At 37.0% G+C, this 12834-nt stretch overlaps 1 protein-coding gene across 3 annotated transcripts in view; it reads right to left on the bottom strand.

Annotated features, from left to right (window-relative positions):
• LOC105497746 (succinyl-CoA:glutarate-CoA transferase) overlaps positions 1–12834 on the bottom strand; it is a 749568-nt gene that overhangs the window by 67251 nt on the left and 669483 nt on the right. The window contains exon 14 of one of the 3 annotated variants that reach the window (XM_071095073.1): positions 12218–12240. The exons of the other annotated variants lie outside the window; for them this stretch is intronic. Within the exon in view, the coding sequence (XP_070951174.1) occupies positions 12233–12240 (8 nt within the window). The 3' untranslated portion in view covers positions 12218–12232. Of the gene's footprint in view, positions 1–12217; positions 12241–12834 lie in introns of those variants that run through there. 3 annotated transcript variants of the gene reach the window in all.

The raw sequence follows: 12834 nt of genomic DNA, 5'->3' as shown, positions 1-12834 counted from the left end.
ATGTGGGGAATAAGAGCAGAAGCAGCCTAGGATGATTGTCGTTTCCAACTACCGTGACTAATGGGACCAATAATCCAGACGGTGAATACAACAGGAGGAACGGACTTCAGAGAATAGAAAAACAGTGTAGTTTCAGAAGCCATAAGTTAAGAAATTGAAATGACTTATAAAGAGAGTGATCATGTTTTCCAAATAAAAAACACTGTTTTATAAGGACATCCCAATATGCAGTTTTTGTGAGAAAATAAGGCAGGTATTTCAACTTGGAGCTATTGCTATAACTATGAAACGCTGTGTACTTTAAGTTAAATACTGATATTGAAGGTCAGTTTAATATTCATGGAATGAAACTTTGCATTATCTCATCTTTTCTCTATCCTATTGAACAAATACGAATTTATCCCAAGACTTACTGAGCCCCTCAGTATGCAATGCATGCTGTAGACTGAGGAAACTTGGTCATGACCACTAGAAAATCCTTTGTCAGAATTGCCCTGACCCACTTCATACTTTGTTCGTATCCCAGTCAACCCTGGCCTTACCCTGCCTTGCTCTTTGGACATTCATCTTTCAGGTTGTGCCTGGCTTCTCCTCAGGGAGCTGCCTTGTCTTATCTCAGGCTGACCTTCACTCATTGTCATCCTCTCTTTTGGGCACTGCCTCAGGGCCAAACTTCTGGTGCTATCAGTTGGCTCCGAAATTTCATTGGTCTAGATTCATAGCATAAAGTCAAATCTTTTCTCCACAATATCTAAGACAAAAAAAAGATGCAACCTGTAGCCACACTTAATATAGAAGGCAATACAGCTTACTGATGAAGACCAGGGTGTGGTATCAGAAAAAATTAGGTTCAAATCTCTGGTCTGCTATGTATGATATAAAATCTCAAACAAGTTACTTTAGCTCTCTAAGTCTCACTTATAAAACAGGAATGATGATGGAAGCTGCCTCCTAGCTTTCAAGGTACCGATGTGATAATACAATCGGATATGGTCAGTGCTTAACCTGGTATGTAACAGAGAATAAAAGCTCAATATTTCTCCTACTTCTCTTCCTTCTCCTTTTCCTCATCATTGTTAATTCTCTAATATGCTTCTTGTTAGTACGAAGTCTACCAAGTTGCCATCCTTCAAAGCACCTTCTCAGAAATGTCCAGGTCACTCTCTAGCTTACAGTCGGAAGTTCTCTCCTTACCATATCAGTGTTCTCATCCCTTTTGAATACTTTTGCATATAATCACTTGTTTTCACAGATTGATGACTAAACGGGACAACAACACTCAGATCCACAATCCAATACTCATCTCCTTTCCTACTTCTAGATGCTATTAGACATCTTTTACTGACTATTTAGTGGGCGCAACACATTGCTTTTTTTTGTTTTGCTTTGTTTTGTTTTCCTGAAAGGTATTTGTTGTACACAGACAAACAGAGAAAAGGAAATTCTGAAAGGAAAGAACTTTGAAGTCTAGGATCCAAATGGGTTATTATAAACAACTGAGAGCGTTTAAAAAGAAAGAAAGAAAAAGAAACATTTAAAAGAGGTCAAGAAAGTACCTCCACAGAACCCTTTTCATTTATATTATTTCAAGTACAAGATCACATATTCAAAATGTTCCTATTAATTTTCATACGCTGCATTCACTCAGCATGTTTGACCATTTCACTTCATAATGTTTTGGCACAAAAATGTAAATAACATTGCACTTCACCTTCCCAACTTCCCATAGTCCATTTTCCGTAATAGGGGGAAGAATACACTAACAGTCAGAAACTATGCACATTCTGCTGGTTGAAATCCAAATGTAGTTTTTTTTTAAAGTTTTCTGTCACAACTTGTTCTTGGGAGTTTGCTCCTTGCCAACTAAAAACTATGATTTTCAAGAGAATACAGACCCTCTTAACAATCAGACAGGATTATTATAACTCTGTGTCGATGTGGGTTGAAGCCCCACGAAAGCATCAATTTTTGACTTCAGTTCAAGATGTGGAACCCCTGCTTTTCTACTTAAGATTTTATTTCTCTTGAAGAACTTCTGGAACATTCCTATTTAACTGCTCTTAGGAGAGAAGCCAACTTTAATTTATTTAGTGAAAGAAGATGGGCTTTAAACACATTTCAATTTGAGGATGGGGTCCTACTGGAAATAGTTTTGCAAGTAGCTATTTACAAAATGTTTCACTGTGGTAATAAAGAGAAAGGGAGTATGAGGAGAACTGGGTTCTAGTCTTGGCTCTCTGCTAACTACCTCTATGGCTTTGGGGAAGTCATTTTTATGTCTAAGCCAGCTTTCTTCCAGTGCACCTCTGGGAAGACAGGGGTATAAGTTATTCTACTCTCAAAGATGCTTGAGCCTACTGGTGTATTATACATCACGCAATTTCTTCCAGAAGGAAATCTGTAAGTTTGCTTAACCCAGTGTTTCTCAAGCTTATTTTACCATGTAACTACAATTAGTGTTCTATGGAACATTTACTTTGGGAAGTGCTATTCTAGGTGTATGTTTACTCACCACAAATATATTAGCATATTGGAAGAGATGTTTATTAAAATTCCCATAAATTCTTGCATTATTTGACTGCTCAAAATGTCTGTGGAATGAAATAAAAATTGAAGAATGAAGTTATTTTTCTTAAGTTTTAAAAAGAACGTGAAACTTCTATTTATGGAAATATGGTGGATTAACTATCCTGAAAAAATCTTCTTGACCCAGGACATTAAAAAAATGTTAGGATACAGATTTAAAATATTTTAAACGTATGGCTACATTGATAAAATAAAAAACAAAAAAATCTTCCCAGAAGGCAGGAGGAGGGTAGGGAGGATCCAGTACACACAGCATTTGGCAAAATATTAAGTGAGTTCTGAAGCTAGCAGCTTCCCCAGGAGCATCTGTCAATACTTTCTGACTTATAGCTGTGGTATAAATGACCACAGGAAGAACAGAAAACATAGCTTAAGGGTTGTACAAGATGAGGAGTCATATTTGTGATCCCTCCATAAAGCTGGGCTTCCCAAAATGTTATAACCTCAGTGAAATGGTGAACTATAAATAAATACATCTCATGGAACAATGGCAAGAATGCTGACGCTGCATGGAGGGTGATAAAATAATTTCCTTGAGAATTTAACCATAAGTCAGACCTCATACAGGTTTACAGCCTGAATTCACACCACTCTGAGAGTAACAAACACTATAAGGTGAAATGTAGCTTAAAAAGTTGTTAATTTGAAGTATCATGGGTGTCTATCAGAAACAAACACAAAGGAATATGCTCTCGATCTGGACCTCAAAGAATTCTGACAGGTAAAGTTCCAAGTAACATAACATATTAAACATACCTGGAAATAAATTACCAAAAACTGCAGAAAGCAAAACAAATAAATGAAAGAAACAGATCCTTAAAGAGTTCAGCTATTAGATTATCAGATCCAACATATAAACGTTTTACAATGGAAGAATCAAAGTTATAAGAAAAAAATCAGTCTATAAGAATAATACGTGAAAACATAACTTTTAGAAGTAAAAAGTAAATCATTAAAAACTCAATGGAAAGGTTAAACATCAGTATAGATATAGAAGAAGAGACATTTAGCAAATTGCAAACAGCAGATTAGATACAGCTGAAGAGACATTTAGCGAACTGTGAAACAGAACTGAAGATAATAATCAGACTTAAAAAACACGAAAGTTAAAAGACATGAAAGGTAAAGTAATCAGGGTTAACACGCAGCTAATTGGAGTTCTAGAAAGAGAAAAGAGACTATCAACATTGAAGAATCTTTCAGAACTGTTGACAGACAAGACTTCTCAGATTCAAAAAGTCAAACAAATTATAAACAAGATAATACAAATATAAATTCATACATAGATACATCTTACATTTTTAGTAAAACTGCAAAAACAAAACTAACAAGCAAACAACAACAACAAAAAATAAAGTCCAAGACAAAAATTTAAATTTAAAAGTCGAAGGAGAAAGAGAAAAGATCACCTATGAAGTAACAACACTTAGATAGAAAGCTGACTTCTCAACAGCAGGAATGAAGCCAGAAGCACAGACGTTACTACTCAATGCAAATAGTTTTGTATAATATCCTATAATTATGAAAACAAAGTAAAAAGTATCAGAAGCTGACCAATGAAATGATCAACTAGAGAAAGAATGTCATTAAAATTAAGGGTAATCACTAATCATTTCTGAAGTGCAGTCTCTAGGGACAGGAGTAGTGAGCTAGGCTGCCTGTTTACCACATCAAAGATGCAAATTCCAATTTTTGTTGCCAACCCTCCATTCCACCTCTTCTGCAAACCCAGAGATGTGTACCTTAGATAATCAACCAGAAATTCCATCTAGAGTCAAATTTATAAGTATAATGCAGGCAAATCCAGTAACTCATGAAATCTAATTATGGCTTTAAAAATCAGCTAAAAGAAGGCACATACGAAGATTGTATGAAGATAGTCTAAGACAGTGCGTCCTAAATATGCATTAGAACTATCTAAGGAGTGTTCTTAAATAATACAAATAGCTGGACTGTGCCTGATCTACTGAATAGAATCTCCAGCACAGGAATCTGTACTTTTAAAAGCCTCCCTAAGCAATTCTGATACATGGAAAAATTTGGGAACCACTTGTCTAAGGGAATTCCAGCTAGATCTAGCCTTGTGCTCCAAAGGCCCAGTACCTGATTCTTATTAGTTCTCAGTCCCATGAAAGCTGACATACTCAAAATCAAACTGTCTTTAAAACTCATATGGGCACCAAATTGCCACTCCTTAATGTATATAGCTGTCATATGAAGCACTGCTATTCATGTTCCCATGATTGGCCCATTCTCCACCTACAGTCAACTACATGGAAGCATTATTTCAAGAAGAGACTTTGTTTGCATCAGAAACCATTGTCACATGGACCAGACAGCTACAAGTCCAGCATATTGCATCAGCATATTTTCTTCGTGGCAATTAATAGGTTGCTGGTCAATACGGAATCAGAACAAGGGAATGAGACAAATTGAAGATCCCTTGAAATATCCTTCTCATCAAAGGAATTGTTTTTAACACAAGACCAGAATATGTAGGGCTTTTGACAATAACCCTGTGAACAATGTAATCTACCTTAGTATCCTCCTGATAATGGAACTCTGAGTATGTGAACAAGATTGGGATGTGCACTGCTCTCATAAAACTCCTTAATTAACTGCTGTACCCTGCTTTAGAGTAATACTTTAAAAATATACACTCTTCCTTCCTGTTCTATGACACAGGTGCGTGTTCATATTTCTAAAGTCCAGATATATCTTAAGACAAATATATAGATTTAATGTGACTTTGTTTTTATTAAATCAATGCAGTTTTGCCCATCAGAGCGTAAAAAATCGTTTCTTCCATTATAACTGCAAATTTTCTCCGGCAATGCTTCGTGTTTACTCATCTTAGGCCAACCCTTGACAAATCACGTGTGGTCAGAGGACAGGATTAAAATCTTTGCTCATGATCTCCATGTGTGTGGGAGAAGTTACACCAGAAGAAAGAGGGGCTAGACCAACAAAAGAGGGAAATAAGATGTGTAAGGCCAAATAGTTACTATATTTGTAGTATTCCTGATTAATTCCAAAGGGAGCTTGTGTCACAAACAAACCAATTCATTTAAGTAACATGTTTATAAGAGCACGGTTGCAGCCCAGGTGAGAGCTTCAGTATATTTTTGGATTGTTTTAGCATTAGAAATTTGGACTGAAATAAGATAAAATTATTTTTATCTTATTTACTTATTTACTTAAAATAAGTAAATCCAGAAATATTTCCATTTTTTATTCCTTCCTGTCTTTATTAAACATTGGCCTTGATTGTGAAAACTTGCCAGCATTCTACTATTTGTTTACATGGGACCTATGGAAACAGCATTAAGCAATTTATTCCTCAAACTATCATTTTTCTCCTAAAATTCTAATGTGCAACATTATTATTATTATTTCAATCATATCAAGCTGACCTACCTAGGTAGCCCTACAGACCTCTGATCACTAGAATACATCCATAGCCTCCGAATTTGCTGAATAAAATCTCTAGTATTAAATGGCAGTTCCCAGAAATGCAAATCAGTTAGAAAGCTGTTTAGGCAAAATGGCAACTGAAAACATTCTTTGATTTTAAATTATTTTGTTGCTATTTTTGAGCAAAATTATTTGTCTATATTGCATTGACAGTAAAGTGTTACAAAGATAGAGCTTATGGTAATGGTTCTTTTGATGAAGACAAATTTATGTTGTACTAATTTTAATCCAGTGGTCTTACCTTTATCATAACAACTTTAATTTTTTTAATTGAAAAGGGAAAAGATACATTCTATATAAACAGCAAATGCATTTTCTGTCAAAGATAATTAATGTCTGATAGAGAAAGTTTATGAATTTTGTACAATAGAGGATTTTTGTTTGCTTTTTGAACAATCTTTGCAAAATAGCTCTCTCTGCTCTTTTGACATCTGTTAGCTCCTCCATATCCTGGAAGTATTAAGTGTATTATGCTTTCAGCTGCAAGCAAATAAGAACAAATCTCAGCCACCTCATTTTATAAATCCTTTCAATCATTTGCAATATTCTTTGACTAGAAAATAAAAGGACTGCATCAAAAAAGTAATTTAGTTCATTGCTTACAGATGACAACAATGCACACCAGTCAGTGTCTAAAGACAGAGTACAATACTAAAACAGATAACACTCAAATATTTATTCATCACTTTATAAGTTAAAGAGTTTCTAAAAAATCATTGGTAATATCTCAAATGTTTATTTTCTCAAGATAAAGTTATCAGAATTTAAATTATCATGTGCATGTAAGTAAACGTGATGCCTTAATATATTTGAATTATTTGAAGATTGTATTTAAATTAATGTTATTTGTCTGCAAATAATTTCTGTAGTCCATATTATTATTTATTCTATTACCTGTTGAAATTATTTCTTTGATCTGAGTTAGGCCTTCAGAGAAAAGACATTTTAAGAAAACTCTCCTCTGTATCATGGCTCACTAAGTATTTAGAATACACTAAAAGCTGTATCAGTCCATTCTCACACTGCTATGAAGAAATACCCGAGACTGGGTAATTTAATAAGGAAAAAGGTTTAAGTGACTCACAGTTCCACAGGGCTCGGGAGGCCTCAGGAAACTTATAATCATGGCGGAAGGGGAGGCAAACATGTCCTTCTTCACATGGAGCAGCAAGTGCCAAGCAAAATGGGGAAAATCCCCTTATAAAAAATTCATATCTCATGAGAACTCACTCATTAGCATGAGAACAGCAGCATGGGGGTAACCGCCCCCATGATTCGATTACCTCCCACTGGGTCCCTCCCAAGACACATGGGGATTATGGGAACTACAATTAATTCAAAATGAGATTTGGGTGGATTTTCTTGATACGAAGACTGATTTTCAATTGTATTACTGGACATTTTGGGTATTAGGAGACTGGATCTCATTTCAGTCTTCTGTCTTAGGAAGCCTCCTCTGACTGCATGCTGGCTGGGGAAGGGGTCCTGCCTCATTATAGCAAGCTGCAGGTAGAAGCCCAGGCCCCCATTTGGTCTCCACTGACACCCTGCTGCGGGGGGAATGATTCCTCAATACTACTGGGCAGGGGTGGAGCTTCAGGGTCCCCCTGGGTCTCTGGTGATATCAGAGACCTTCTTGCTCCTACCCATGTGGCTTTCATGGATACAGCAGGTGGTGGAGTGGGTGGTTTGTACTGCTGGAAGATAACAGTCCAGGCTTTTCCCCTTGGTCTCTAACACCTCACCAGCAGAGATGGGCAGGCATGACTGTTACTACTAGGTGGGGGAGGAAGTGCTTTCTCCCCATGGGTCTCCACTTTTGATGCGGGCATGGGCATCATTACTGCCAGGTAGGAATGAAAGTCTAGGCTTCTCACTCTGCCTCTGCCTTTGCTGACAGAGGTGGAAGTGGGGCTGCCATTTTTTCCTGTGGTGTTTGGCTGAAGTAGGGAGGTTACTGTCTAAATGTTTTCTGTCATGCTAGCCTGCCCCTTTCCTGGTTCTTCGGCTAGAGAGAGCAGGCATTTCTTGAGTTTTGTTTTGCTTTTTTTGGTCAAAATTTCTTTGGTTACCAGTTTCTCCAACACCCAGTCTGAGATATATGAAGCAAAAAGAAATCCCAGAATCTTATTGTCATGTTGATCCTTAGATCCCAAGATTGCTAGCTGGTTTGCCTCTTCTCTCTGCTTTTCAGTCTTACATTTATCTCCAATATCTACTTTTCTCTGAGATCTTGGCCCCAAACGTGTTGACTACTTTAGTGTCCCTAAACCCATACCCAGCAAAACTGGTGCAAGCTTTAAGCCACCATTTCTAGTAGGTCTTTCTGCCATGCATGAAGAAATGGTAATGCTCTAAGTGGGGAAAGGGAAAGAGTACATAGGGCTTACTCCGGCGTGTTTCCTTTCTCTTTGGGATATCGGCCCTGAAGCCCTAACTCTCTTGGTAGTTCCCCGGTGATTTTGAATAGATTTTTGAAAACTTATCCAGTTTTTCTTACTGCTCTTGCTGGAAGGGTTACTGTTCTTACTGTTGTGCTACAAACTGGTCTTCTTTATCAGAAATGAAACTCTCAGATACCTCCTTAGGATTTGTATACAATATCACAACGAGTATTCTCTTCCTTCGTATCTGCTCAGGACTTATAATTCAATTCTGACAGCGGAGGCCTGAGAGTCAAGACAGACTGCATTTGTAAAGTTTAATAAAAAATGAATCAAATGGTTACTAACGAATTATTAGGTTTTCACCAGGGCTGATATTAAGTTTGTGTGCACTGGTACATTCATACTGGTTACTAGAATACCGATCTATTTCATATTAATTAGTAAGTAACTCCTGTCATGCATCACCTGTGCCCAACCTGGGATCTCAGTGGAATTCTTAATGATCCAAAACATTAAGGCAAACACCCAGCTCAGGATGCAACCTCAGTGACACCATTCCAATGCCCTGGCCAACACACTATTATTTTTAGTGAGGGGGTATGATTAACTATTGTTAAGGTATTTTGAACACCACTCCTGTATACTTATCTCAGCTTGTTTATTTTTCATTTATTATAGAAATTAATTATATTTTTCTTTTGGTTATTTCCACAGATAATTGCTTAATATGACTCTTTATTTATTTGAATAATATGCAACAATATAATTAGCAAAAATATTTGGAATTGTTTCTGCTAGTATACTCTTAATTTCTAGTCTACGAATATCTTTACTTTTCATTAATGTAATTGAAATCAGATATAATTGCCAGTTTAAGCCAAATAACTTATGGTAAGACCAACCTCACAGCTGAGATAATAAGTAATTCTTGCTAATCAAAAGTGTTACATTGAATATGTGAAACTAAGAACATCCTATAGCACATATCTTATGGAAAATAATCATTAGCAAATTAGTTAATAGTGGCCATCTTTATTCTTCCTTTACCCCCGAATCATTTTCTTCTTGAACTGTGGTATCAGTGTATTATTGTCAATACACATGTCTGAAATCATATGCTCAAATTTCACAAGCCTTAATCAATATTTCACTTACTGATCTTCCATAGGAAAATTCAAGGCATTATGCAAGCTAAGGTTTTTTCTTTCTTTTTTCTTCTTCTTTGGAGACAGTGTCTCCTTCGGTTGCCCAGGCTAAAGTGCAGTAGGGCAATCATAGCTCACTGCAGCCTCATATCCCTGGGTTCAAGCAATCCTCTTGCCTCAATTTCCTGAGTAGCTAGGACTACAGATATGCACTACCACCATTAGCTAATTAAATTTTTTAATTTTTTAATTTTTTATTTTTTTTGGTGACAGGGTCTCACTACGTTGCCCAGGCTGGTCTTGAACTCCTGGGCTCAAGTGATCCTCCCACTTTGGCCTTCCAAAATGCTTGGATTACTGTCATGAGCCACCATGCCTGGCCCTAAAATTATTTTTCTTTAAACCAAATTACAAACAGAAGCCTAATTAATGATTTTGCCTAACTGTAATACAACTACAATTCTTCACTCTGAAATCCACCAATTTAGAAGACATTACATGCATTTTTAATACATTAACTTTTTTTCTTTATATGCTACATTGAAAATGGAACCGTGTGCTGCAAATAAAAGAAAAGGGAGGGGCAAGAATGCCAGCTGTGAGCCACCGTCTCTTGCTGCCCCCAGAAAAAGAAAAAGAAACAGTGCTTATAGATGTATTCATATTTCCCAGTGATTGTGACCAAGCCTTGGAGGCTTTTCCTGGATTTACCTTAAGTTCCTGGTTACTAATTTGGTCCAAAGAAATCTCAATATCAAATGTACATTCTCTAACTGGGACTAAGCTTTCTTTACTAGGATTTATGAGACATACTTATCTTTGAAGATACTGTAAGGATTGGGTTACTGAAGACTGAAGACTGCCAAACTGTCAAATTCACTTCACTGAGCTAATTTAGTCATGGTTCTTATCCCTAAAGAATGAGTAAAAATACAGGTAGGCAAACCAAGTTAATCTGAGAATAGCCATCTTCTCCAGGAGTGGACAATCCAGCAGCTTATTCTCCCTAATAGAAGAAATGGTTGATATCAATTTTGTATATATTCTAGTTCACTTTGAGAGGCTGTTTTCCATTGATAAAATTTATGTAAAAAATGTGAAATGTATAAATGTTGGAGGGGTGTAGGGGGAAATGATGGTGGCAGAGGCTGTGATGGTTTTGACCAGCTAAAACTAATTATTGAGCCTGCTTAGAAGGTAAGTTTCTTCAAAAATTTTTTTGCTATCCATCTATCACATGCAATATTACCTTGCATTTATGGGCTCCTATAGATGTATATGTTAATATTATTAATTTCAGACAGTAGGTAAAGTTATTTATTTTAAAGTGAAGACACAGAGACTCAGCGTGATTAAGTGACTTGCTACAGGTAACAAAACATATAAGGACGAAAGCCAGATTCTAACTCTTTGTTCAGTATTTACTCTTTCCAGTTCTCCACAGTCCAGGTAGTACCTGCATCTACTATAATCACATCAGATAACATTGTTTAACATCCTCAAGGCATGTTAGAGTAATTTTAGCATTGTACTTATAACTGTTTTAAAGTTATTTCTTCCCCAGTCCCTGCTACAGAAAAGATGAACTGGAAAGAGATCAAAGGGGACATTCTCTGGCCCAAGAGGTCAAGAATTCACGTGTATGAATAAGGGATTAGTCTACAAGAGTTCCTCCCAGAAGCAAGCGAATCTCATCCTCTGAATGTAATCCCCAGTAATGTAGAATTTTAATGACATAAAAGTGTTAGAAATCTCTATGAGAAGAGGATGACCTAAGCAGTTCTGAGTGGCCCACTTGAAACACTGAAAATGAGAATGAAAAGAATGCTCTTAGCCCTGTCCAAGGGAGACACCATCACAGGAGCTTAAGTTTCAGATGATGATAAAGGCATGTTGGTGAGTGGAGCAGAACCAATTTTTGATAAAGCTGTGAAACTCACCACCCCCCCTCACCTCCAACACACACAAAATGGCTCCAAACTACCTGCTTCTTTTTGCCCGGAAGCCATGCTCAAACCATCTTGTGAATATCAATGTGCCACATTAGGTTCTTATTGAGAAGAAGAAGGTATCATACTCAGAAATAGAAAGATCCAGAAACTGTAAAAGGCTTTTCCCACAAAAAATTTAATACGTACTCATTCAGCAAGTGATTGAGTGAGTCATACACTCATGTTTAGCACTGAAGAATCTAAAACGATAGACACCATTGCCCTTTAGGAGCTCAGAATTCAACTGGCTTTTTGGTGCAAATTAGTTTCATGAGTGAGTTTAAAGGGGAAAAACCAATTTCATCAGGGCCTGCAACCTAATGGAAGAGTAAATCATAGCAATTCAGGTCAAATAACTGAGAAATTTCTAAAGTTTAGAGGTGAGAGCAAATCTAGGATCCCAGCCTAAATAAACCTGCATGAAGTTGTAAGCACATCAACATTGGTACATTTTCTCAGTAATTCATCAATGGCACTATTTCCTTTAATAAAACATAGGGAACTTCAGAATTTAGCATTGGACAGCAAATCAATGGCTGGAAAGGGGTGTCTGAACCAACCCCCAGGCTCTCCACCTGGGCTTCGCCTACCTGTTCACCTTCTCTCTGATTCTTATGCCTTCTCCTATGGGTCTCTTACCACCCCTCCGTTAGTGCTCTAAAATAAACAGGAACAAAATTAGTTTTACTTATTAGTTTTCACTGAAATTGGTTGAAATGTTCAGAAAAGTTTCTTTTACTAAATATTAAAGGAGAACAAAGGGGAAATAAGAATGCTACACACATAGGCAAACTAATTAAGAAAAGCTTTCTGAACCTATCAAAGCTAATTTGCCTGTAGGGCCTGAAAGTTCTATCTCATTCTATATGGGATTCCCTGAAAAAGAGGTGGCCACCCTCTCAGTTCCAGGATTAAAATAATTCCTAGCAAGAGGAAAAGGTAGCCCAGTGTCCTCTGGCTAGCATCAGTTGGTCTCCACAGGGCAAGCTTTTGGATGTTGTGACCACCAGAGTTTGTCACAAAAGACAGATTTCATTGCCATTTCTGGCTGGGTGTCTCACTAGTCATTGATGCCAGGAAGAAGCTTATGCTCAAAGTCAGCCTTCCTCAGCACAGAATCAACTGGACTCCAATATCTTCCCACCACATCATAACCAAAGTGCCCACAGACACAGAGTCACATGAAAGTTTTTCTCTCACTCATTCCTGTTAACTGAGTCCCCTTTGCAGAAAATCATAGTAACACAGGAA

Source organism: Macaca nemestrina, chromosome 4, assembly GCF_043159975.1.
Source record: "Macaca nemestrina isolate mMacNem1 chromosome 4, mMacNem.hap1, whole genome shotgun sequence".
Classification (NCBI taxonomy): Eukaryota; Metazoa; Chordata; class Mammalia; order Primates; family Cercopithecidae; genus Macaca; species Macaca nemestrina.
The sequence above is the reverse complement of the archived record's forward strand: the minus strand, read 5'-3'. Positions and strand labels throughout refer to the sequence as shown.